The 27099-nt window shown below is 44.1% G+C and overlaps 1 protein-coding gene across 1 annotated transcript in view; it reads left to right on the top strand.

Moving 5' to 3' along the window:
- The window catches only part of ABL2 (ABL proto-oncogene 2, non-receptor tyrosine kinase), an 85061-nt gene that overhangs the window by 55055 nt on the left and 2907 nt on the right, over window positions 1–27099 (top strand). The window contains 8 exon segments of the mRNA XM_038757574.1: window positions 13401–13571; window positions 16092–16387; window positions 17524–17796; window positions 18682–18766; window positions 21172–21349; window positions 23837–24021; window positions 24911–25063; window positions 25814–25903. Coding sequence (XP_038613502.1) covers window positions 13401–13571; window positions 16092–16387; window positions 17524–17796; window positions 18682–18766; window positions 21172–21349; window positions 23837–24021; window positions 24911–25063; window positions 25814–25903 — 1431 coding nt within the window.

The raw sequence follows: 27099 nt of genomic DNA, 5'->3' as shown, positions 1-27099 counted from the left end.
ATAATGTATGGAAGAAAATATGGAGTGGATTATATTGGAGTTTGCGGAACTTACTTGAGTTATTTTATCCATTAGAAATTGCATTTCCATGGCATTTGGTGTTTTCAAAAGTGTTGCAACAGTGTGAATGTGGGCAGCAAAGTTTTTAGATAATAGTTTTGGAAAAAATCTCCATTTTTCCTTTGATAGAAAACATATGAGGAGATATTTAGTACCTTTTAAATTAGTGTAATGTTAAAGAACAAATTATGTTGTTCTCCATTATTCTCAGGTTTGTAGATTGAGGAAAAAAGTGTATGTTTTGATGAATGCTGAAGCATAAATAGAGTACTCCAAGAAGTTGCTTCTAAGCATTTAGTACATGCTGTGCACACAGTAAAGTGCTTAATAAATACCATCTTCATAAGGTTAATTAGGGCCTACTGTATGCAGACCATTGTACCAGGTACTTGGGAACATATATTGGAGGAAGGAGAAACAGTCCCTGTGCTTACCATCTAAAACAGGCAGACACAAATTTCAAAAATGCCAAAGAAACGAGAGTAAAAGGGTAGATATGACTGCTGATAAGAGGGTTCACGACTCATTCTTCTGGGACGTTGGTATAAAATTAGACAGAAAAGGGTGGAACTGATTCATGGGATTCAGAGTAGTAGATTTCATTGAGTCCTCATCAATCAGTGGTATTTATTGAGTTCTTACTGTGTGCAGGGCACTGTACTAAGCACTTGGGAAAGTGCAGTACAGCAGAGTTGGTACAAGGAGCTTTCCTTGGTGCAGTGCACTGTACTGGGCAGTACAGGCATTTGGGCATTATAGAATAAAGAAGCAACATAACACCTGCCCATACTAATGGTGGAGACAGATATAGAAATATTTACAATTAGAGTTGTCAAAATAAATAATTGAATTGATTATTCAAAGCACTTAACAAATACCATCATTAGTATTCAATTATATGTACATTAATTCAGTTAATGGTGAGGGCAGATATAAATAATATCTTAAATGCTACAATTGGCTGATGGGATTATATGACTTAGAATGCTGAGAATCAATCAATCAATCGCATTGATTGATTGAGAAATTATGAGAAATTAGTAATGAGTAATGAGAAATGAGTAATGAGAAATTAGTATTGTACCATTTATCTCATCTGGCATGCGTTCCCTTCCTTACTCAGCCACATTCCTTCTTTCCTTTAAAGCCTTCTTCCTCCTTGAAGCCTTCCTACGACCTGCTACCTCCACTCACACCACTCGCTCCAGTTATCCTCATGACCTAGGTACATTGCTGCATAATTCACATCTGTGTTTTCCATTCGTTCAGGCCACTTATGTTTTCTTTGCCCTTGTTTGCATTGGTTCCACCTTTCCAGTGGGACTGTAAACTCCTTGAGGGCAGGAGCCATATCTTACGTTGCCTTGAAAACCTCCCATAACGACTAGTGTCACTGTGCATTCAGTGTGCATACTGTTGCAGGATTAAAACAGCTCTGAGCTGCTTAGCTCTCTTTGCTTGCTCCTGGTTCCAGGAAGGGGAAAAGACAGAAAGAGATGGAATCCAAGGTGGTGGGAAGCGAAACCCATCCTACCCTCTACTCATTTTTTTCCAGAACAGTAACCAATCCCTCCAGTCTTCTCCGAGAATAAGTGGCCCAGAGCTTCCTAACTCTTGCCCCTGCTACTGAGTATAAGTAGCAAGAGTGGATATCTCTATTCAAGCAGGAAAGAATTCCCTCTTCATTCATCAGTCCTTCAGTTAGCAGTATTTGCAGTCTGCATTTTAATGGGACAAGCATTTTTTTAAAGATGCATTTTCTGAGGGAAAATTCTAGCTTTTCCCTGTGCAGATTTTAGCCAAGAAAATAACAGGCACCAAGCTAAAGTTTACAAGGACTGTGCCAGGGAGATAAAGACTAATGCTTTTGGAGCCACCAGTCCTGCTTCATAACTCTCTGGAAACCCAGACATCAGTACAACCGTCTGATTGTCAGATAGTATTTCAGGCTTTTCCAGCTCTCTACCCTGTGATTTCAGCTGCCTGCTGTCAGGCAGGCTGGTAGTGGGGAGAGGGATCGGGCAGAGCTGCCAACACCTTGAGCAATAGCTATCAATCAGATGGACACCCAGGCCACTGAGGACATTATTTCTCAACAGAAAGACTTGTTTGTACTGGGTAATTCTCATGCTTTTAAGTTCTTCCATGTGGAATTGAGACCAAAAAGTGCTACAGTAAACCGTAGATAGAGCACTGCTGGCTAAACCAGAGTTGAATTTACAACAGGTACGAGCCTGTCCCCTGGAAACGTAGTGCATCCTTATATTATCAGGGTTTCCAGGATTAGAAATGGGACCCAAGTGTCCCTTGTAAGTCGCAACTTCTCTGTGCCTCATTTACCTTCCCTTCCCTTCCCCACAGCGCCTGTATATATGTATATATGTTTGTACATATTTATTACTCTATTTATTTTACTTGTACATATCTATTCTATTTATTTTGTTTTGTTAATATGTTTGGTTTTGTTCTCTGTCTCCCCCTTCTAGACTGTGAGCCCACTGTTGGGTAGGGACTGTCTCTATATGTTGCCAACTTGTACTTCCCAAGCGCTTAGTCCAGTGCTCTGCACACAGTAAGCACTCAATAAATACGATTGATTGATTGATTGTAGCCTTCTTCAAGCTGGAGAGGGTACTCCTTAGCCTTGCCTGCAGCGTAGAGAACAGGGCTACAGGAAAAGGCGTGGATATTTGGAAGCCGGCTATAAATAGCTTCCAAGGGTTTAGAGGCCAGAACAGCGGAGGTTGGATTGTCACTGATCAGTTCCAAAGTAAGAGGGGAGAGATGAAGGAACAGGTGACGAAGACAGGGACTCCAAAATCCGGTCTGGTGATTGCATTCAAGCAGTAACGATCCACAAAGGTGAGTGGATAGGTCCATACTATCATTTTGCAGATGTCAGCTGCGAGGATTGTTTTTCAGGGCTGCCTCAAGGGAGGCACAACTCTGAGGGTGCGTGCCCAGACTTTTTCCTTGAAGAGTAATCCTGCTCAGTACAAGCAGTTAAGAAGTGTATTCTGAGAAGCCAAAGAGAAGTGACTCTCTTTAAGACTATTCTTACTGAATTGGTGTCTCCCGGGTAGCATGGCTCTGAAAAGTGCAGTATGAATATGTCAGCCCTTGAGTCCTGAACTCAGGGTTCAGGTTAGACTTAGCCAAACAGATTAGGTCCAGGATAAACTTCACCACCATCATCAATGGCATTTATTGAGCGCTTATTGTGTTCAGGGCACTGTACTAAGTGTTTGGGAGAGTACAGTATAGCAGAGTTGGAAGGCATGTTCCCTGCCTACAGCAAGCTTACAGTCTAGAGAGGAAGACAGACATTAATATAAAGTATTTATAATATATAATTTGTAAATATGCATGTAGGTGCCATGGGTTGAGTGGGGTGATTATCAAACAATCCCAACAGCCCCAATTAATCAACCAGTCAGTACTTTTTGAATGCCTTCTGTATGTAAAGTAAGTACTGTACTGAATATTTGGGAGTGAACAGTAAAATTTAAGAGACATGATCCCTGTTCTCAAAGGGCTTACCATCTGAGGGCTCTGTCATCCTCCCAATCTCTCATACTTGTAGCCTTGACACCGCCCTCTCCTTCAGCTCTCAACCATATTGAGTCTACCACCAAATCTGGACAGTTCTTCCTGTGCACCATTTCCAGAATCCACCCCTTCCTCTCTGTTAATACTGCTACCCCACCTGTCCATGCACTTGTCTTTTCTCAGTTTAATTACTGCCTCTGCCTTTTCACCGATTTTCCTGTCCTCAGTTTCTCCACTCCCCAGGCCACAGTCCACTCTGTTGCCCAGATCATTTTTCTTAAACACTGTTCTGAGTATGTCTCCCCACTCCTCCATCCCACTCTGCCTCAAGCAGAAACTCCTGGCCACTGGTTTAAAGACCCTTTCAAGCTCATCCTCTCCTTAGCCTCACTCTTTTCCCACAACATCCCTCCTCACACATTCTTTACACTCAAGCCGGTTTACAGTCTCTTCTCCCGGGAACTTCCTCCCCCTTCACAACTGGCAGATCACTATGCCATCCATCTTCCAAGCACTTCTGAAAGCCACATCTCTTCCAAGAAGCTGTTCCTCATTTAATCTCTCCTCTCCATGCCCTGTAGCCCCCCAAGTGCCACCTCCACATTTTCAAGTCATTTAAGCACTTGAGCAGGCCCCAATCTCTTACTCTGTTGTGTCCTCCTACCTCTACTTCATTTTAGTGTCTGCTTTTAATAATAATTGAGGTATTAAGTACTTATTATGTGCCAGGCACTGTACTAAGTGTTCATGTAGATACAAGCTAATCAGGTTGGACTGTCCCATGGGGCTCACACTGTTAAATCCTCATTTTACCAGTGAGGTAACTGAGACCCCGAGAAGTGAAGTGACTTGCCCAAGGTCACACAGCAGACAGTTGGTGGAGCCAGGATCAGGCCCGTGCTCTATCCACTATACCATGCTGCTTTTCCTACTAGATTTTAAACGCCTTGAAGGAATCATGTCTACTAATTTGATTATTCTCTTCCAAGTGCTTTAGTATAGGGCTCTGCCCACAATCTGTCAATCAGTCAATGTTCTTTACTGATCCCTTCCAGCGGGCAAAGGCCTAGACTAAGCACTTGGGAGAGTACAACACAGTAAAGTTGGTAGACACGATCCTTACCGACAAGGATCCTACAGTCCGCCCACACTAGACACTCAGTAAATGCTATGGGTTAATAGGAAAAACACAAATGATTTAAAGATGATGGAAGCAGGAGAAAGAACAGTGCCACAACTTGATAGCAGGGGTACAAATAGAAATAAGAGTTTGTCAAAGCAAATTGAAATATCAGGGCTAAGGATAGGTGTATAAATATAAATGTCAAGGGAAGTTTGATAGTACATGGGAAGGAGGAGTTTAGTTGGGGAATGCTTACTGGAGAAGAAGGCTTCCAGAAAGGCTTTGAAGATGTGGAGAGCTGAGGTGTGGTGGATTCAAAGTGGTAGTCTTGGCTCACTCTTTAATGAATCGCCTTCCTCTTCTGTATAGTTTCACATTACAGGGAGCTGAATGTAGTGGGGAGAGGAAGGAGTCACAGATGGAGGGTTGAGCGGGCAGATTGGGATAAAGAAAAAGATAAGAAAGAGGAAGAGAGCTGATGGAGTGCCTCGAAGCCATTGGTCAGGCGTTTGAGCATTATACAGAGAAAAATGAATCACTATTAGAAGCTTTTGAAGAGTTGAAAGACTTGAGCTGTGCATATAGCTTTAATTCTATTTGTTCTGACGATTTTGACACCTGTCTACGTGTTTTGTTGTCCGTCTCCCCCTTCTAGGCTGTGAGCCCGTTGTTGGGTAGGGACCATTTCTATATGTTGCCGACTTGTACTTCCCAAGCACTTAGGACAGTGCTCTGCACACAGTAAGCGCTCAACTAATACGATTGAATGAATGAATGAATGAACGAATGTGTCCATGGTGTGTCTATGGGTCGGAAACGACCCGACGGTATAAGACAAGAGAGATGATCTGAGTGGGAAAATGCAGTGGAATCTGGAGAATGGGAGAAACGGATACAATATTTTAGGCTGGTTTTGACTAACCCTTGTGTAAAGATGGCAGCTGTTTGGCTAGAGAAGAAGGGGTAGATCTGGGAAATCTTGTGGAAGAAAACATAATCCCAGGAGCGACCAAGAGCCTTGGGGAACTTCCTGCCTCCTAGGTTGGGCTCGGGAGCCCTGCTGGTCCTGGGCCCTGTGTTTTGGGGGCACAGAAGAGACTGATTTGGACTGACGGTGAGGTTGTTATGGGCAGGGAACTTGTCCGCTAATTCTGTTGTATTGTCTCAGGTGTTTAATAAGTACGGTGCTCTGCACATAGTAAGTACTCAATAAATACCATTCACTGATTGACTGGACCTGGATAAGGATTTTTGGCCTGGACAGGACCTAGTAGCCTGAACTCTTTGCAGTGGGAACCTTAGAGAGCATAAATCAGACATGGTCACCACCTTCAAGGACTTTATCATTGGAGGGAAAAACAGCAAATTTATAATTGGGAATTGGCAATTTATCAACCTCAAACTGGTGACTCCCTCTTAATGTTTCCCTGGGGAGTTGGTAATACAGTACTTACCTTTCCAGAGAACTAGTGTGGCGTAATGGAAAGAACGTGGGCCCTTGAGTCAGAGAATGTGAGTTTGAATTCTGGCTCCATTACCTGTCTGCTGTGGGACCTTAGGCAAGTCCCTTAACTGTTCTGTGCCTCAGTTACCTTATCTATAAAATGGGGATTAGGACTGTGAGCCCCATATGGGACAGGAACTATATCCAATATGAAAAGCTTGTATCTACCCCAGTGCCTAATAGAGTGCCTGGCACATAACATGTGCTTAAAATACTATAAAAAAAAAAAGCTTATCCCTGCCCTTCCCGCCGCCGCTCCCTCCGCCAAGCTAGCTCTCCTCCTCCCTTCAAAGCCCTTCTCCCCCTTCTAGACTGTGAGCCCACTGTTGGGTAAGGGACCGTCTCTAGATGTTGCCAACTTGTACTTCCCAAGCGCTTAGTACAGTGCCCTGCACACAGTAAGCGCTCAGTAAATACGATTGAATGAATGAATGAATGATTATCTAATTTAATGATTTTGGGATGCTCTGAAAGTATGAAGTGCAACATAGATTCCAAGAACGCTTAATGATTACTTGAAAGTAATGCTCTTGGTCTGATACTGACTTGGGAAATTTAACATTCAAAAATTTTGTTTCATAAATTTTATTAATCACTTCATTGCATTTTTTTTTATGAGATAAAGGTCCAGGATGTCAACCTGAGTTTTTCAGTTCTCAGTGTTGATTTTCTGCATTCTGTCTCCCAGAATCAGATCTTTACCGTAGCATTTACCATTTTTACAGCTAGCTTCCTGAGCAAATATAATAATCTAAGAAACTGAGTCCAGCGTGGGTGTCCCCTTTCTCGGTGAGGCATTTTGAAGCGGGCATGCTTTCTCCAAGGAAACATTGCTTTCCCCAGCCCTCCCCCACCTCCTTTGTACTAACTCCAGTGGAATGAGCCCCAAGCTGCCTGTGCTGATCCCAGCTTGTTTAACTGGTAAATAAACGATTCCTTACTCATAGAAGATTTTGGCCCAGAGCTCCAGCTTGACTCAACTGACAACTAATCCCCTGGTTTGGTACGGGCTGCTTTCTGCAGGTCTCTCTGTACTAACTTGTGGAGTTTAAGAGCGTCTTTTCGTATTGGTTCCCCCGGCCAATGAAGTGTGTGAGAGCTCCTCAGAGAGGGTTTAATCTTGGCTCGTCGGAAAGTGGAATACTCAGCGTCCTCTCTTCCCTGGAACAATTCCTCTTTCGTGTTCCTGAGCGGAGCATGATCCTCGGGACAGTCTTGCTGCCGTCTAGCTGCTATGGCAAACAGGACAAGCTCCTTTGCTGCCTGGGAAATGAAGTCTCAGATTCTGGTTTATCCAACTTGACAGGTATGATCCTGAGAGAGAGCCCAATTCAATCTCATGTCAGCTGGCGTTTTGAAATTTTGCTCTTGCTCTGGAACCAAGAAGTGGGTCAGAAGGGGACTTTTCAGCATACTTTGAAAATCCCATGGTTTTTATTAAAAGAATTTCAGCATTGACCCAAACTGAAGTATGTATTCTAGTATGTCTTAGGACAAGGGAATTTCTATGTTGAATGACTGTTAGCTTCAGTAGTGTAGTTGCTCTTTCAAGATCCTGCCTATTTCATAGTGTGTTTTAGATTTAGGATGAAGCATTCATCGGGATTTTGGGCAACTTTCTTGCACAGGACTACTTTGTAACTTTGTGTAGAAAGTGTATCATCAGAAACGAGTTTGTACAAGTATTGGTCTTTTTGGAGCGGAAAAGAGAAGAATGGTGTTTATAAATCCCGGTGTATAAATCCAGTACAAACCTGTTGGAAGTCTTAAATTTTTTGAGTCATGTAGAGCATAATTTAATATGCTAGAAAATTGGTCTTTAGGTTTAGGGAACTGATCTTTCTGGTTTAAGCTTTATTGATCAGTATTTCTATTTTTGGTAGATGTTAATTGAAATATGAAAACTCCCCCAAGGATGAATTTCCTTTCTCTAAGTGTTTCATTTGCTAGGAGACTGCTTGAATCAAGAAACTGAGAAATAACCATCATCTCCTGTACAGAAAGATAGTCTGCCATAATGTTCTTGAAACACAGCTCTTGAAAAGAGAAAATCTTTCCCCTTATTTAAATTTGATTCAGAATTTATTGAAAGGCCTAATTGAATTCTTGAGAATATCATTTCCCAGTTAATAAAGTCGGTAATTGTGTCCTGGTACTGAATGGAGACTGTTGGCCATTTCCATTCAGTTCACTCGATGTTTCTGAAATTGTAAGTTAGAGTGTAATAGCATCAGTTGGTGAGGTAGAAGAATCATGGAGCTACAGGGGACCTCTAGAAGTCTTCTGTGCACTTAGGATAGTGCTCAGCATAAAGTAACTGCTCAATACGTGTGATTGATAGTTCTTTCTGCATTTAGGCAGTGTTTTCCTAATTACCTATGCACTAGGTAGCTCTCCTCTTCCAAAAAGATCTCCAGGGAGGGACACGAATTGGCTGCTGTGAATGGTTAGTGTTGATTATTTTCTCACTCTTCCCAATATTTCTACTCTTCTGTTCTTCTGCTGTTTCTTGGGGTTTCTTTTCCCTCCCTTTTCAATTTTAATTTATTGCTTCTTCTCCGCATAGGTTCACTGTGTGTAGTTTAAAGGGGGCTCAGAATTCAGTATGTCAATAATCTAGGCAAGGGGCTATGCAGAAGAAAGTACTGGGTAAATCCAATAAATTGAAAAGACCGTCTTATGCTTCAAAATCAGAAAGTCACAGGAGAAAAAAATTAATTCCTGACCACATTCTAAAGTAAAGTTCGTGTTTCCTTTGAATTTTTTTTTTCCATTTTCTTTTTGATCATTGCTGGTGGTGGGAGTGAGGATTGAATGTGTGTGAATGGATTTCCTGTGTAGACAGGCCGTCCAGGAAAGAAACCATCAAGGCTCGGGGAACAAAGGGGTGGGTGGGAAAAGGGGAAGGAAATGTGACCTTTTTACTTTAAAAATAAATTTAAAAAAGCAAAATAACAATAATTGAGATTGGGTAAGAAGGGAATGTTTTTCTAAACTTGAGCCTGTTTTTGAAGAATTCAGTTGACCTGGGAAGGGGCCTATTTATCTTACAGAACTCTTCTTCCGCCCCACCATTGTCAAGGCATCTTAGCACATCCTGGACTCAGAAACAAAAACCTGACCTTGTGGTAATCCTCTTTAAGTTTGATATATCAGACTTATCCAAGGCAGTAGAAAACTCACTATCTAAACCTCAGTTGTCAGAATGTCCACGTATCTAAGCTAACCTTGTTAGGAGATGAATTTTAAAATTCAGAAAACCTCCCAAAAGCCACAAAAGTGCAAGTCCCAATTAGTTCAGCCAGTCCATTTTTTTTTCAGTACTTAGTTATGGACTTCTGTTGTTTTTGTTTCCTTCAAAGGGTTTAGGATTCCGTCCCCCATATACCTCAGTCTGAGCTTATCTACTGCTAGTCTTGGCTCACTCTCTAATGCATCTCTCTTTTCTGTCGCACAGTTTCACACCGTAGGGAACAGCATTTAGTGGAGATTAGTCCCTTTTCGTCACGGTTAAGAAGAATAACGGGTATTGTGTCATCTTCAGTCAAAACCATTTGTTAATGAAGAACATGTGGTGTTACATATGCTTCCCTTGCTAGGGCATGTACACTTCACTCATGCCATTCCTTTCATATTTGTAAAAAAAAAAAAAAAAGTGCCCCAATTTTACTGCCCAGTGGTGATTCTGCTAAAGTAGATTAAGTTTCATTAGAATACAGAAGAATCTGGTACATGTAATCCTATGTCTGCTGAAAGATATTCATCATATGTTAGTCTGGCCTTTGCTTTTTTTCTTTCCTCCAAATAAGCCATTTCAGTATGTTGTGCAGCTGTTGGGAATGCCGCCCTGTGCGTTTTTGCATTCAAGAGGAGTGGCTGGCAACCCCACATCTGCTTTGAATTCCCAACGGTGACCCATTTCAGCAGTGGGCAAGCAGTTTTCCTGCAGGGTGTTCAGTTGTTGGCTGGCGGCATTTCTCCATTGGTATCCCTGGCTGTGTTGAGTGGCCTCTCTGCAAGTTCTCTGCGATAGTATTTGATGTGGTGTTTCCGTATGATTGCTGCAGCTGTTAACTTACTGGTTGTGTGGGTTAGGATGCTGGTAGAGAAATGGTAATAAGAAAAATAATGATGGTATTTGTAAAGTGCTTACTATGTGCCAAGAAGCACTGTTCTAAGCACTAGGATAGATACAAGGTAATCAGGTTGTCCCATGTGGGGCTCACAATCTTAATCCCCATTTTACAGATGAGGTCGCTGAGGCACAGAGAAGTTAAGTGACTTGCCCAAAGTCACACAGCAGACAAGTGGTGGGGCCGGGATTAGAACCCACAACCTCCGACTCCCAAGCCCGTCCCCTTTTCACAAAGCCACACTGCTTCTCTCGGGTGTCTTGTAAGTGCTGAATGCACGTGACTTTTAGACTGTGAGCCCACTGGTGGGTGGGGACTGTCTCTATATGTTGCCAACTTGTACTTCCCAAGCGCTTAGTACAGTGCTCTGCACACAGTAAGTGCTCAATAAATACGATTGATGACTCTCACCTCTGTGTGACAAAGATAAACTTTCAAAATATGCTTATCGTGACTCTTAAGCAGTTTGAAGCTGTGACAGCAGGTATTAGACTGGTGATATATGTTTGTTTTAAAGTCAAGCTGTTTCTGTTTGGCCTCTGAGGATGGGATGCAAGTGCTTGATATATTTGTATCTCCTCTAAAGTATAATTCTCAGTCTTCCCCACATTCCATCCCACAAAGGGGGTTTCAGTTGGGAAACAACAGCACTGGCAGTTGAACCTTCCCATCCCAGTTGCCAACCCAATCTCAGGGACCCTGTAGTTTCACCCAGTTGGAATCAATATGGGGACACAACCAAAGGTTTGTGTGCACCCACCTTAAATTAACTGTATTTTTGGAAGTAGTTGTGGTGCGATTTCTACCTGCTATCCGGTAAGGTCATCTGTTTCTTTCCTTTCCTTGACTCCAATATTCTCCTTAATTGCAGTTGATACTAGTAATGATATTTGAGCATCCACTAAGCACCTAGAAAGGTGCAACAGAATGAAGCCCCATTCCCTGCCCCAAGGAGCTCACAGTTTAAATGGGGTAAATTGGCATAAAAATATTTACAGAGTATAATCAGCATAAATAATTGAATATGCAATTGAATAAGCATGCGGGCACATGCACACTTGTGCATTCTCTCTCTCACACACACTGCTGAAAATGGGACTAAATTCTGAAGTTTTTTGAGGGATGGCTGATGAGATTATGTGACTCGTGTTGTTGGGAATTATTCAGGGAAAGCTGTTGAAGAAGGTGAGATTTTAGTAGGGCTTTGATTGTGGGTAGGGGTGTGCTCTGTCAGATATTGGGAGAGGAGGGAGGCCTTGACTGGGTGACCAGTAGCATGGGGAGGGGATGGAGATGAGAGGGTCCAGGAGCGAGGTATGGCTGAATATGTTTGTACATATTTATTACTCTATTTTGCTTGTACATATCTATTCTATTTATTTTATTTTGTTAGTATGTTTGGTTTTGTTCTCTGTCTCCCCCTTCTAGACTGTGAGCCCACTGTTGGGTAGGGACCGTCTCTATATGTTGCCAGCTTGTACTTCCCAAGCGCTTAGTACAGTGCTCTGCACACAGTAAGCGCTCAATAAATACGATTGATTGATTGAAAGGTTTGCTTGGGAGGAAGGAAGAGAATGCGAGTGGTGGGAGTAGTGGATGAAGAGAGCAGATATATCGGGTGGAGGTGGATAGTAAACTGCCCAGAAAAGCAGCAGGTATAAACAAAGGTTTCTTATCAAAGTAATTAAAGTGGAGAAGCAGCGTGGCCTAGTTGGGAAGTCAGAGGACTTGGGTTTTAACCCTGGCTCTGCCACGTGTCTGCTGTGTGATTTTGGAAAAGTCACTTAACTTCTCTGTTCCTCAGTTTCCTCCAATGCAAAATGGGAATTCAACACTTGGTCTCCCTCCTACTTAGATTATGAGCCCCATATGGGATCTGATTATCTTGTATGTACCCCAGCACTGGGGTAAGCGCTTAAAAATACCACTATTCATTCATTCAGTTGTATTTATTGAGCGCTTACTGTGTGCAGAGCACTGTACTAAGCGCTTGGGAAGTACAGATTGGCAACATAAAGAGATGGTCCCTACCCAACAACGGGCTCACAATCTAGAAGTCTCACACTATTATTAGCATAATTACTAATAATAATGATAATTGAAATGCAGAAAATTGCAATTCTTACAGGTCAGATATTGATTAGTTAGTACAAAGCAAAGTGTAACAGCAAAGTTTTTCTAGGATTTCCTATAAGAAACAGTGTGGCCTAGTGGAAAGAGTGTGGACTAGGAGCCAGAGGACCTGAGTTTTAATCTCAGCTCCTCCATTTGTCTGCTTCGTGACTGTGGGCAAGTCACACAATTTCTTGGTGCCTCAGTTACTGCATCTGTAAAATGGGAATGAAGACTGTGCGCCCCATGTGGGGCGTGGACTGTGTCCAAACTGATTATCTTGTATCTACCCCAGCGCCTAGTATGGGATCTGGCACGTAGTAAGCACTTAACAAATACTGTTAAAAAAAAAAAAAGATTATCAGGAATTCTCTGTCTGCAACCTTGTGGTGGTTTCTGGGTGATTGTGTGTGTGTGTGTACACAAATATATACTTATATATGCATATATATATTTACATCTATTTAATTTTTAGGGAAACACTAAATTGAACTGCTTTTCATAAGAAAATATACAGTATTTCCTTCTAGGAAAGAAATGCAGTATGAGTTGCAGAATTTCCAACTTCATTTTAAGATAACACAGTACTTCCCTTCCTCTCCTGCCCAAAAATTTTACAGTTTAAAGGGTGAATCCAAATCAGAACTGAAGCACATTTTCATTTTTGCATCTGTAACCATCTTGCAATGTTCTCCCCATGTAGGATGCTTTGTCGTGCTCGGAATATTAATAGGCTACATATTAGATTCTGGAAAGAGAATGCTCTTTCTCCCCGACTGTAAACCTGGAAGTCCTGTCCCACCCGGGGAGTTCCCAGGATAGAGGAATACCTGGGAATTATGTATGTGCACTGAATTTAGACGAATTCCTTTCTTTTGCAAGGAGTGTAATTTCTCTCTCTCTCTTTCTGTCTTTTCAGAGGCCTTGCATCGCCCCTACGGCTGTGATGTTGAACCCCAGGCCTTGAACGAAGCCATCAGGTGGAGCTCCAAGGAGAACCTGCTCGGAGCCACTGAGAGTGACCCCAATCTCTTTGTTGCACTTTATGATTTTGTAGCAAGCGGTGACAACACACTCAGCATCACCAAAGGTAAGGTAAATAGGGAACGCAGTATCTTCTCACACTTTCCATTATCTCATGGAAACTCTGATTCCTGGAATCGACTTTCCAAAATGATTGTATATACCTGCCCGAGGGGCTCGGGGAGGTGTGATTTAGAAGGCACTCATCCCCGTAGCACTGCGATTGGAGCAAGGTGATTCATATTATCACAGCCAGTAGTTAAATTAATCATTTTGTTGAAGCATGTGGGGGCCGGGATGGAAGGAAGAGTCTCAGTGAAATGACACTGACAGGTAGAATTCTGTTTCAGTGGTAAAGATGAGACACCGCACAAACCAGAAGAAAAGGACAAATAGAATGACTCATTGTTTATATCTGAATGAGGAAATGGAATATGTAAAGATGCAGAGACACCTGGGGGAAAAAAAAGGCTCTTTGTTGCTTGCAGAATATCTGGAAGCAGGCTATCTCTTGTGTTTTTAACACCACTGGGTAAAGGCACCCTAGTGTGGAAAGAACTTGTGGGAATATTTGGCTTCATGTCACTAGCATTTCTTGAGTCCCCTGTGGGTGAGGCCTAATGCTAGGTGCTCTGGTTGGGTTGTGGTACATGCCAGAGGACTAAGATTCAGCCCTCCCTTCAAGGAATCTTGTCCCTATTTAAAGTTTTCCTACCAGTGCCCTTTTTTCTTCTTTGGTCAATCAATCAGTCAATAAGTAGTATTTATTGAGCGCTTACTGTGTGCCAGGCACTGTTATAAATGCTTGGAAAAGTACAGTATAATAGAGTACAGCTGAGGAGTAGTGTTTCCTAGTGGATAGAGAATACGCTTGGGAATCAGAGGACCTGGGTTCTAATCCCGGCTCTGCTATCTGTCTACTGCGTGTCCTTGCCTAAGTCATTTGTCTATGAGTCACTTTCCTCCTGTGCAAAATGAGGATTGGGACTGTGAGCCCTATGTGGGACAGGGACTGTGTCCAACCCAGTTATCTTTTTTCTGTCCTAGGGTTTAATACAATGCTTGGCACATTAGTAAGTGCTTAACAAATACCATAAAAAAATAGAGTTGGTAGACATGATCCCTGCCAACAAAAGGCTTACAGTTACAGGGGGAGACAGGCATTAAAATGAATTACAGGAAGAGAAATAGTAGAGCATAATACTATGTACATAAGTAGAGCATAATACTATGTACATCAGTGTCATGGAGGTGGCATGGGGCAGAAAACAGGACTTCCAGTTAAAAATGTCCGAAGACAGGAAAAAATGGAAATCTGTAGAGTAGAGAGGTTGGGGCTGGATCCGGGTAGAGATGGTAATTGGAGCCAGAGGTGCAGATGAGTTCTCCAAAAAAATAGGTGTAAAATTCTAACAACAATTCTCCTCTTCCCTGCCAGTTGGGTAGCTGATACAATGTTTCATCAAGAGTTGAGCAATCTCCAAGCTCCAGAAATATGAACTTCAGAGTGGGCAGATTTATATGGAATTGGATTCTATTGTTGTTTTTAATCAGATGTATTTCTTTGCAAATTTTTAGCAAAGATTAGGATGTCATCCTCATTAAATCTAGTGAACACAGATTTAATATTCCTATAAATAAATCAGTATTTATTGAGCACTTATTGTGTGCAGAGCTGTATGTACTAAATCGGTGGGAGAGCGCAGTACAGTAGAGTTGGTAGACACAGTCCGTGCCCACAGGAATTTACAGACTAGATTGGGAGGCAGACCTTAAAATAAATTACAAAAAGGGGAAGTGGCAGAGTATAAGGATGTGTGCTTACGTGTTGTGGAGCGGAGCGTGGGATGAAAATCAGAGTGCTGAACTTAACTGCTTTGTGCCTCAGTTACCTCATTTGTAAAATGGGGATTAAGACTGTGAGCCCCTGTGTGACATGGACTTTGTCCAACCTGATTGTCTTGTAGCTACGTAGTACTTAATACAGTGCCTGGCACATAGTAAGCACTAAATAAAAATACCATTAAAATAAAAACAACCCAGAAAAACAGGAGAGGACAGTGTCAGTGAAGCCCAGGTCAGTGTTTCCAGGAAAAAGGGGGAAAACGGGAGGTCTACAGTTTTGAAAGCCCCTATGAGGTTGAGAAGGATTAGGATGGAGTGGAGGGCATTGGATTTGGAAAGAAGGAGGTCATTGGTGACCTTAGATAGGCAGTTTCCGTGGAGTGGAGGAGGTGGAAGCCAGATTGCATGGAGGGCAGGGAGAGAATTGGAGGAGAGGAAACGCTTTGTTTTACTTACAGCTTTGTTGAGCTGTGCCAATATGAAATTTTCTTTCCTGAGGCCTTCAGGCCAGATGGCCTGCAAATTCGAGTGTTGGTTTAAAATCTGATCTGTTCCCAGAAGCTGTTTTTCAGCTTTCATTTTCATGATTTTGAATTTTCCATCGAAAAACGTGCCTGTAGACAGAACCTTCCTTCTCCAAAGGGAAAGGTTTCAGTAGTGAGTCTCATCTGACGGAAGATCTGAGTGGATTTGGAATGAAAAATCTCACTCTGCTTCTCCTTGCCTCTGCCGCCGCATTCAGGTGAGAAGCTCCGAGTCCTGGGTTACAACCAGAATGGTGAATGGAGTGAGGTGCGCTCCAAGAATGGGCAGGGTTGGGTGCCAAGCAACTACATCACTCCAGTGAACAGCCTGGAGAAGCATTCCTGGTACCACGGGCCCGTGTCCCGCAGCGCAGCCGAGTATCTGCTGAGCAGCCTCATCAACGGGAGCTTCCTGGTGCGGGAGAGTGAGAGCAGCCCAGGGCAGCTGTCCATCTCGCTCAGGTTCGAGGGACGCGTTTACCACTACAGGATCAATACCACCGCAGATGGCAAGGTGAGACGCTCTAGAGGTCCCCGGGATTTGATGCAGGAAAGTAAAAGCTCAATGAAGGTTAACTTCGGTGAAGAACAAAAGCAACTTCTGTCGGGGCGTTAATTTGTCAAGTATTTATCAGACCTTGGGTTCTGATCTGTTCATTTCCACGCAGCTTGCTGTGTGCACCCTCCCTTGAAAAGAAAAACAACAAAACAAAACAAACCAAAAATCAGGAGAGGACAGTTGAGTGAAGCTAAGGTTAGTGTTTCCAGGAGAAAGGGGAAAAGGGATGTCCACAGTGTTGAAAGCAGCTAAGAGGCTGGTAAGTTAGCTTTTGGGGATAGGCCTCGATGACAAGTTGCCGGAAGCCAGTATCTGTTCAAAGTGAGCCGGTGGCGAAAGCGTTCGCTGCCTGATCTGTAGAGTATAGGATGGGGAGGCCTGTGAGAAGGAAGCTTTAAAATTATGTCATGGGGTGAGCCACCTCTTCACCTTGAAAAACGCCGCCTTGTTTGCTTTTCGAATCAATTTTTAAATCGAATGATCAGATACTGGCAGAACCCAGGAACTAATGAAATCCATTTACTTGGGGTGAAGAAGATACTATTGGCCGGAAAATAAGCACTGCTCTGATTTCTGGATGTCAGTGCTTGACTTTACAGGGGATAAGAAATTCCCCAAAGGTAGCTTGCAGGTCAGAGGCCCCAAAGGGAGGGACCTTTTCTAGTGGCTGATGTTCTGACAAAGGCAAGAGTTCTACTTTTGGTGGGGGTTTTGCCTCCAGCGGACATAGTCAGCTACCTCCAGCCAGAGAAGTTTCCTTGGATATACTCAGGCGCATTCTGGCTCCCTTGGAGCCCAGTGGCAGATGGACTAAAGTTGCTTTCCGCTCCGCACGCGCACTGTTCTGCTAAGGAGTTCAGGGGGACTGAGAATCCGAAGAAGCATTCACCCCAAGCATTTTACTTTTTCTTTGGAAAGAACAGTCCACCCTCAACTACTGAACCATTTTAATCAATCAGTTGTATTTCCCGAGCGCTTATAGGGGAACACTATACTAAGTGCTTGGGAGAGTCCCATAGTACAGAGGTGGAAGACGTGTTCTCTGCCCTCATTGAGCTTCTCTGAAATGCCCTCTCTCCTTTTCCCACCAGGTGTACGTGACGACAGATAGCCGCTTCAGCACTTTGGCCGAACTTGTTCACCATCACTCCACAGTGGCCGATGGACTGGTGACAACCCTACACTACCCAGCTCCCAAGTGCAATAAGCCCACCGTCTATGGAGTGTCCCCCATCTATGACAAATGGGAAATGGAGCGAACAGACATCACCATGAAGCACAAGCTAGGGGGTGGACAGTACGGGGAGGTGTACGTTGGCGTGTGGAGGAAATACAATTTGACGGTTGCAGTGAAAACACTAAAGGTGGGTAGAAGAGATTCACTGCCCTCAGGCTTCTACTGTCTGTGCGTCTAGTCACTTGAAAGTAGCAGTGTGCCTCCGACTCAAGAATGCTTTCCACCCACCGATGCCAAATACGTCAGCAGATTTTGATGGTAAAACCCTAGCTCCTTTGCTGATGATGCAGCCGCAGAGAATCTCAGCAAAGGCTTCAAGGCCGCTCTCTGCAATGCAGCGAAACCCACATGTAAGAAAAGGCTGACAGAGAGGGCGGCTACTGCTGCCTTCTGCTTCTGCTTCTCTGTGGGCTGCCAGAAACAAATTGTGTGGTTTTGCAGGAGACCTAGTGCCACTTGTTGGCCAGGGCTACCCCCCGTTGTCCAGGGGTGCTCATTTTCAGTGAGTCAGTAATGCCAAGTCAGTTTCCCGTAGCCACCCACCTAGCCTTTACTTTTTACTTTATTCTTGCTCCCAGGCTCTGATCCCTTTATTCCATCACCCTACAGCTAAATTTCCATGTTGTCGTGTCACTTTGCCAGCTGAGGAGTCTTTCAAAGCCTCTCCAGAAACTCACAAATCACCTCTGCTTAATGTGCTGGCAGCTCTTTTTAAAGAAATAAAGAGCCAAGGACTGACTGGTCAAATCCCACCCTCCTATATTACAGTTGATTGTAGGTCATGATGGCTGAATTTCATTCAGCATTCTGGTCTTTAGAAATCCGGTCTGGCAAGACAGGGTGTCGGTGAAGTAGTGAGCATCAGGTGGCTTCCAATATCCCGCTGTCAGACCAGTGACCTCCAGCAGGCCGAGGGTGGTGGCATTTGAGTGATGCATCGAAACTGCAGGTCAGTTAACTGGCCTTCGAGTGAATAAGAGGGGTTTCCCTCTTTTCCTTCCCCTTTTTCTAGGAAGATACCATGGAGGTGGAAGAGTTTCTGAAAGAAGCCGCTGTGATGAAAGAAATCAAACACCCTAATCTGGTACAACTGTTAGGTGAGTGAAATGCCCGCACTGAGGGGCTGTTGTCTTGTAAGCACAGTTGACGGGAATGTTGTTATGGCAACAAATATGTTGCCAATTTGTACTTCCCAAGCGCTTAGTACAGTGCTCTGCACATAGTAAGCGCTCAATAAATATGATTGATTGATTGATTGATGGGAAGCTCTGGGAATCAGCCAGTTTCAGTGAAAAGTGGACATTGTAATAAATGGTCCAAGTCTGCTTAAAACACATTCCAAGAGACAGGTTGGGCTTAGTTGGTTTCACCATTATTCTGATTTCTTAAAATGACACCCTTCAGTTCCTACAGAGCTTACCGATACCAATAAGGTAGACAAAACCCATCGGCGTGACATCAGCAGTATAACGTGACAGTGTACGGAGGGGCCACAAGTAGAGAAAAGTGGGGAGGACAGTAGCTGGGACCGAGGAGCCCTCTGGGCCACTTCCCCTCATCCCCATTTGCCACTTCCTCTTTCACATCTTGCCATTCTCCTTGCTTTTCTTGCTCCTTCATCTTCAAGTTATCCACTCCTTCCATTTCAGTCAATCAATCAGTCATATTAATTGAGCGCTTGATGTGTTCAGACCACTGTCTTAAGTGTTCGGGAGAGTACAGTATGGCAGTCGGTAGCCACGTTCCATTTCCTTACCGTGTTCTTTCTTCTCCCAAATCCATTAGCATGGAAGCAGGTGGCCCAAAAGCCCCACCCCCAGTGCAGGGTTTTGGGGAACTGCTTTTGAAGCTCTTTCTTCCATTTCTAAAGTTTAAGAAAAGTTGACCTATGTTTGTCTTATTAGGACATAGGCTCTCAAGGCTGGACCATGTCTTTGTAGTGTAGTTATGTACAGTGGATACATAGGTGGGCATGGAAACAAATTATTTCGCTTTCGTTCAGTTTTTACCCCTGGTAGCATTTAGGTAGACTTTCCCAGATAGAGATCATGTTGGAGATTTGTCCCGAAGCAGGTTATGAGTGATTTGCTCCAAATAAAGGAGAATGTAGTTTATCTCATCTATTATAAAGTAATGCCCATGTTTTGAATCTGTGACCCGTTTCTCCGAAGAATTTCAAGGACAGTTAGTGTCTCATTAATCTTCACAGCATCCCTGAGCTGTAGTTTGGGGCACTGTCCAAGTGAGGAAATTCCACCTCCCCAAGTCAGGAGACATTGCCAGAAAGTGCCAGGTTTTCATTAGAGTTTGGATGTCTGTTATCCTGGTCCAGGAACGAGGACCAAGTCCTTGCCTTTTCGGACAGAGTATTTCACGGAACCGTGTTTAAAAATGAGAAGGTAGATATCGGTGACAAGCCCCAGTTACTGGGGTCAAGCTATACTGATGGACAGCTGTCCCAAGATTCCATCTGGAGGGGAGATGCATTCATTCATTCAATCAATCGTATTTATTGAGCGCTTACTGTGTGCAGAGCACTGTACTATGCACTTGGGAGAGTACAGTATGACGGAGTTAGTAGACATGATCTTTGATCCTGCACTGGCAGCATTTTTGGAGCTGCCAGAGGCAGCAGCTGTAGTGGAAGGAGGAATAGCAATGGACGGAAGGGAAAATAATCTTTTGTTTCTCTCCCTTTGCCCCCTCCAGTCAGTCCCGGGCATGGGAGCCAACTGATCTTTCCCCAGAAGCCCATAGCTCTGCTTTTGTCAGTCAAGCTGTATTGTGTTCCCACTGCCCCCGGGGTGGGTCCTGAGCACTGTGTATGTTCTTCTAGCAGTAGTTGAAAGCAGCCATGCTGCTTCTCTTCCCTCATCTTTCCTCTGGCCTGGCATTCCCTATCCCTTCATATGCTACTCTTCCCCACCTTCAAAACCCTCCTAAAATGACATCATCTCCTAGAGGCCTTCCCTGACTAAGCCTCCATTTTCCCCTACCCCATCCTCAGTCCCACAGCACTTAAGTGCATATCCTAACACTGTGCCATTTCCTCTGTCTGTAATTTATTTTAACATCTGCCACCCCATTTAAGATTGCAAGGTTCTGGTGGCCAAGGATCATGTAACAGATGTAATATTTGGCATGTAACGAACTCTAGAGATTTCAGTAATGCTGCACCCCATCATGGAATGAGCCCATATGTCCATGCTTTGGCCAGACTCGTGCCTAGACATTCTTTAAATCCTGGGGTTAGCTAAGGAGCAAACATCACGAAGACCAGAGTTTTGGAGTAGATTGCAAGGAGGTCTTCCATTCTCTGTTTCGGCAACATCATGCTGATAATGAAGAAATTTATGAGGGGAGAGGGGAACAAAACTAACAGAATTGGCTTTTAGCATCATCTATGATGGCTTGGGTTCATTGCATGGCAATGGGGGCTGTGAGATCTTTCTGTCGAAAATATTTTCCACCTCTGACCCTTTGACTTTTCTTGGCCTCTCAGGCGTGTGCACCTTAGAACCACCTTTTTACATTGTGACCGAGTACATGCCGTATGGGAACCTGCTTGATTACCTTCGAGAGTGCAACCGAGAAGAGGTGAGCGCAGTTGTGCTGCTCTACATGGCTACGCAAATCTCCTCAGCCATGGAGTACTTGGAGAAGAAGAACTTCATCCATAGGTGAGTTAAGCGCCTTACTGCATGTTGCATGCTTTGCAGTAGTAATAATAATAATAGTAATGGGGTTTTTAATGTGCTGACCCTGTGCCAGGTACTGTAAGCACTGTGGAAGATAGAGGATATAATCGGGTTGGACACAGCCCTGTCCAACACAGGACTCTGTCTCAATCCCCATTTTCCAGGTGAGGTAACTGAGGCACAGAGAAGTGAAGTGACTTGCCGAAGGTCACACATAAAACACGTGGCAGAGCAGGGATTAGAACCCAGCTCCTTCTGAATCCCGGGCCCATCCTCTATCTACTAGGCCACGCTGCAGTAGAGGGGAGATACCTGCCATTAAGTCAAGGAACCTTTGCATGAGGTTTGCAAATTTTTTGGAAGATCATCTTAGGGTTTGGGGCTTTGAGTTGCCATTTTCCCGGAGGCGGATATGTCCCATTTTACCGACCGTTGGTCTTTAGTTATTTAAACCTTCAAGACGATAAAATTATGTTTTTCTATATTACACACTGCACGCACAGCACAACTCCTTGTCTTCGTTTCTGCAAAGACTTGGTAATGACTTAAGAAATTGGTGACAGCAGTTCTGACAGCATATCCTTTTCTATCACTTTGTATGTCAGCTTAGTTTTTGTGCTGACCTTCTGAACCTTTTTCTTCTACAACTTGTTCCTATGTTTGAGTGTGCTCTCCAGGAGGCCTTCCCAGACTGAGCCCCTTCCTTCCTCTCCCCCTCATCCCCCTCTCCATCCCCCCACCTTACCTCCTCCCTTCCCCACAGCACCTGTATATATGTTTGTACATATTTATTACTCTATTTATTTTACTTGTACCTATCTATTCTATTTATTTTATGTTGTTAGTATGTTTGGTTTTGTTCTCTGTCTCCCCCTTTTAGACTGTGAGCCCACTGTTGGGTAGGGACTGTCTCTATATGCTGCCAACTTGTACTTCCCAAGCGCTTAGTACAGTGCTCTGCACACAGTAAGTGCTCAATAAATATGATTGATTGATTGATCACAGCACCATATGGTTTCTGGGGAGTCACTTCTGAGCAGCCTTGTTCACCCAAGGAATCCCTCATTGGCTTGTTTAGTTTAGTTTAGCTCAATTTGTTTAGTTTGGAGGGGGCTACTGAAAAAAAAAATGCAGAGTCCCATCTATTTTAAATATAAAAATTTGGAGGTGGGGGTTTTCTTGAAAAATCATTCCTCTTTCTCACCCCTCTCTCCCTCCCTTAAAATTTGAACTCTTAGAGCTATCTGCCAGCGCCGAAAATGACTAAGGGACCTATACTGGACCATTTGCTTTCAAATGGGAATTCTCCCCTTCTTGACTTTAAGCTTGTTGTGGGCAGGAAAGTGTCTGTCAACTCTGTTGCACTGTATTCTCTCAAGCATGTAGTGTAGTGCTCTGCACCCAGTAATTGCTCAATAAATAAGATTGAATTTTCATTCAATCTTCACGCTCCCTCTAGTGGTTCTATTTACAGGTTGGTGTTGCAATCTCCAGTTGCTGACAAGTGGTAGGTAGAGGCCTGGGGGAGGCGAAAAGATCTGCGAAGAATGAAAAGATCTCGGAAAAGATCTGTGATGGACGAGATTGGAAGTCCAGCCCAAAAAGCTGAAGGAGTGATCACCTCCAGGGAGGCAGTGGATAAGGGCAGGGGACTTAACCGGCCATTAGAACAACTCAGCCCTCCCAAAGAGAGAAGCATTTCTTGTATCCTTTTGCAGAGGAGGTTCAAAAGTTCCCCTCGGTACTCCGTGCGATTTCCACGCTGCTCAGGAACTGCTAAATTAATCAATCAATCGTATTTATTGAGCGCTTACTGTGTGCAGAGCCCTGGACCAAGCGCTTGGGAAGTACAAGTTGGCAACATCTAGAGACAGTCCCTACCCAACAGTGGGCTCACAGTCTAAAAGGGGGAGACAGAGAACAAAACCAAACATACTAACAAAATAAAATAAATAGAAGAGATATGTACAAGTAAAATAAATAAATAGAGTAATAAATATGTACAAACATATATACAGGTGCTGTGGGGAAGGGAAGGAGGTAAGATGGGGGGGATGGAGAGGGGGACGAGGGGGAGAGGGTTTACTCACGTAAATCCAGCCAAAGTTAGAAGTCTCTGAAAGCTGACACCCCTTGTTAACGGTTTGGTGTGAGAACGCTGGTTTCCGTCTAGAAAGCAGTCTTCCCCACACACCAAAAACACCAACTCTGTTGACAACTTCTGGGTGGATGTTCTCATCGGTTCAAATCAGTGGTATTTATTGAGCACTTACTGTGTGCAGAGCACTTTGCTAAGCACCCGGGAGAGTACAGTAAAACAGAGTTGGCCGACAGATTCCCCGACTTCAATGAATTTACAGTCTAGAAGGGGAGACTGACATAAATAGAAATGAATAGACACTGGAGGGGAGTGTTAGAAACCTTTTTCTTGCTTTTGGAAAGTAATTATGGTCCTCTTCTGTCCTACAGAGACCTTGCAGCCCGAAACTGCCTAGTAGGTGAAAACCACGTGGTGAAGGTAGCAGATTTTGGCTTAAGCCGACTAATGACTGGTGATACCTACACCGCTCATGCTGGAGCCAAATTCCCCATCAAGTGGACAGCACCAGAGAGTCTGGCCTACAACACTTTCTCAATTAAATCAGATGTTTGGGGTAAGAAGTGAACGCGCTTCCTCCGGGTCGGGTGGGTGATTTTTCCTGTTCCGCCTGCTGCTTCTGGTACTCTGTCCATTGATTTCCCTTACTGAGAAAGATCATTCGTGGAATCGTTTCCCCTCTTGCTTTACACCATTGTCTTTGAAGGCTCCGGACAGTTTGCCATTTTCCAGCTGATGGCCTGAGTGGAGTTCTGAGTGGAGTGGAATCGCTCTTTCCTCTCTGTATGTGTGCGCTAAAACTGGCTTAAACTCTCTGGGGTTATGAGTTCTGATCCCTGCTCCGCCTCTGACTTGCTGTTTAACCTTAGGCACTTCAGTCATCCTCTGAGCTTCCGTTTCTACTCTGGTAGTGTTCGGGTAGCTGTCTCTCAAAGGCTTTCGGGAAAATATAACTATTAAAAATGGGGGTGAAGCACTACCTAAGGTGTTACGTGTAGAGACTGTTATGGGGCTCTGAATATCTCCTCTCCAGTAATCACCAGTCTGTTCTCCCAAAACCCATGTTTTCAGAACACTGTTGAGAAATGAGGCAGTAGAATTTAGCTCGCACTCACAGCATTGGTCAAGGCGTGTGTACCAGAATGTGAGCTTCTCCAAGGATCCAGCTCCCGCATTGTCGAAAATCCGACTGGAAGGTGTCACTACTGTGTTGCCAGTTGCTTTTCCTTACGATGCATTTCTTTTGGATGTATGTCCCTGATTTTGAAATGGGCCACCACTACGCAAGTGTAACAGTTGAATCTACAGAGGAACGTCCCAACGAGACCAGAACTTGTTAGAGTGGCCCAGCGACCTCGCTTGGCCAAACACTGGCCGAAGAGAATGCTCATGGCCTAACAAAAAGAGAAACATCATCCTTTCTTTTGTTTTTGTTCTCTGTGCAGCTTTTGGTGTGCTGTTGTGGGAAATTGCTACCTATGGGATGTCACCATACCCGGGTATCGACCTGTCACAGGTCTATGATCTGCTGGAGAAGGGATATCGGATGGAGCAGCCGGAAGGGTGTCCCCCTAAGGTCTATGAACTGATGAGGGCATGTGAGTACGCTTTTGCACTTTGGAGATTACCGCCTCTCTCGATTCTGGATAGGCTGCAAAGTTTTCTTAAACACCTCCCTCCCTCTCCTCCACCTTTGAGGTATTTTGAATGACTTGAACAGAGAGAGGGAAGCCCATGGCAAAGAATGGGGCCATTTTGTTGAGTAAGCTATGAAAGATAGCATTTTGAAAATGAAGTATTTACAAATGAACACCGAAAAAGTCCAATCTTTTATTAGTGGTGCCTATTTATGTCGTGTTTTAGTCTACTTTGTAAATCTCGGGAACACATTACTGCACTTCCTGTGGAACACTATACTTCGTTGAGTGCTTTCATCAGCACTCTTTTCCTAGAACCAGTTTCAGAGTGCTGATTGCAGTGCAGCAGTTATACTCAGTTCCTCAGGGTGGTTTCTGAAACCCAAAGCATTTCCTCTCTGAATGACACCAGTTTGAATCCAAAAAGTCACGTCGCATGTCCTGTTAGCTGTGTATGGATCCCGAGAAGCTGTTTGCAGCTCCAAACCAATCTGGCTTACCAGTTTATATGAATTGCTGTCCCCAGAAGGGAGGCAGGGTCATTTCCAAGCTGAGGCGAGCTACACGAGTGAGAAAAATGGAGTCTGAGGCCATGACCGTGACATTCAGTGTTTCCAAAGCCATAATGAGTTGGCAACTAGAGGACTGCGCTAGGTTGTGCCCGGTTCCGTTGGAAACATGGAACGCTTTCCCCTTTCCTTGACACTGCAGGCTGGAAGTGGAGTCCTTCAGACAGGCCGTCTTTTGCCGAGACGCATCAAGCTTTTGAAACCATGTTCCATGACTCAAGCATCTCTGAAGGTCAGTGATCCGGCTGCTTGTCCACGACACATCAGCTCCTGTGATCAGGGTGGATTCCTGGAGCTAATTTGGCGCTCCAGGGATCTTTTCTATTGCAGCTAGCTGCCGAGGGAGCGTGGTCTCAAAATTCCACAGCATCTTTTAAAAGCAACATCGCATTCATGGGTTCGAATCCCGGCTCCGCCAGTTGTCAGCTGTGTGACTTTGGGCAAGTCACTTCTCTGTGCCTCAGTGACCTCATCTGTAAAATGGGGATTAAGATTGTGAGCCCCCCCCCGTGGGACAACCTAATCACCGTGTAACCTCCCCATCATCATCGTCATCATCCAATCATATTTATTGAGCGCTTACTATGTGCAGAGCACTGTACTAAGCGCTTGGGAAGTACAAATTGGCAACATAGTCCCTACCCAACAGTGGGCTCACAGTGCTTAGAACAGTGCTTTGCACATAGTAAGCACTTAATAAATGCCATTATTATTATTATTATTATTATTATTATTCAGACAGGCATGACTGAGTCCACTCCTAAGAGGACAAACTGGAGTCAGATCATTAGGGAACAGGAAAGAGCAGAGAAAGGAGAAACACAGGGGAAACGCTTTGATCTGGCCGTAGTGGAGAAGCAGGTTGTAAAGCAAATAATCCCCTTGTTGGCATCCAGCTAAGCACAGAGAGCCGGCCCCAGCAATCTTGGGCAAGTCACGTAACTTCTCTGTGCCTCAGTTCCCTCATCTGCAAAATGGGGATTCGGTACTTGTTCTCCCTCCTTCTTAGCTACTTAAGACTATCAGCTACCTGATTATCTTGTATCAAACTCTGTTGTTATAGTTTTTATTGTTACGTCACAAGAGAGAGGTAACAAGAGAATAGATCCCAGGAGGTGTCATTTGTTTATTTCCGTTTCTGGGCACAAGGCCGGTGTGAGAAGGCAGAGAAGCAGCGTGGCATAGTGGAAAGAGCTCGGGTTTGGGAGTCAGAGGCTGTGGGTTCTAATCCCATCTCTGCCACTTATCAGCTGTGTGGCGACTTTGGGCACGTCACGTAACTTCTCTGTGCATCTGTAAAATGGGGATTGACTGTGAGCCCCACATGGGACAACCTGATTACCTTGTATGTACCCCAGTGCTTGGCACATATTGAGCGCTCAACAAATACCATCATCATTATTATTATGAGGGAGCCCAGCCATCCGT

The sequence above is a fragment of the Tachyglossus aculeatus genome, chromosome 16, assembly GCF_015852505.1.
Source record: "Tachyglossus aculeatus isolate mTacAcu1 chromosome 16, mTacAcu1.pri, whole genome shotgun sequence".
In the NCBI taxonomy this organism is placed as follows: domain Eukaryota; kingdom Metazoa; phylum Chordata; class Mammalia; order Monotremata; family Tachyglossidae; genus Tachyglossus; species Tachyglossus aculeatus.
The sequence above is the reverse complement of the archived record's forward strand: the minus strand, read 5'-3'. Positions and strand labels throughout refer to the sequence as shown.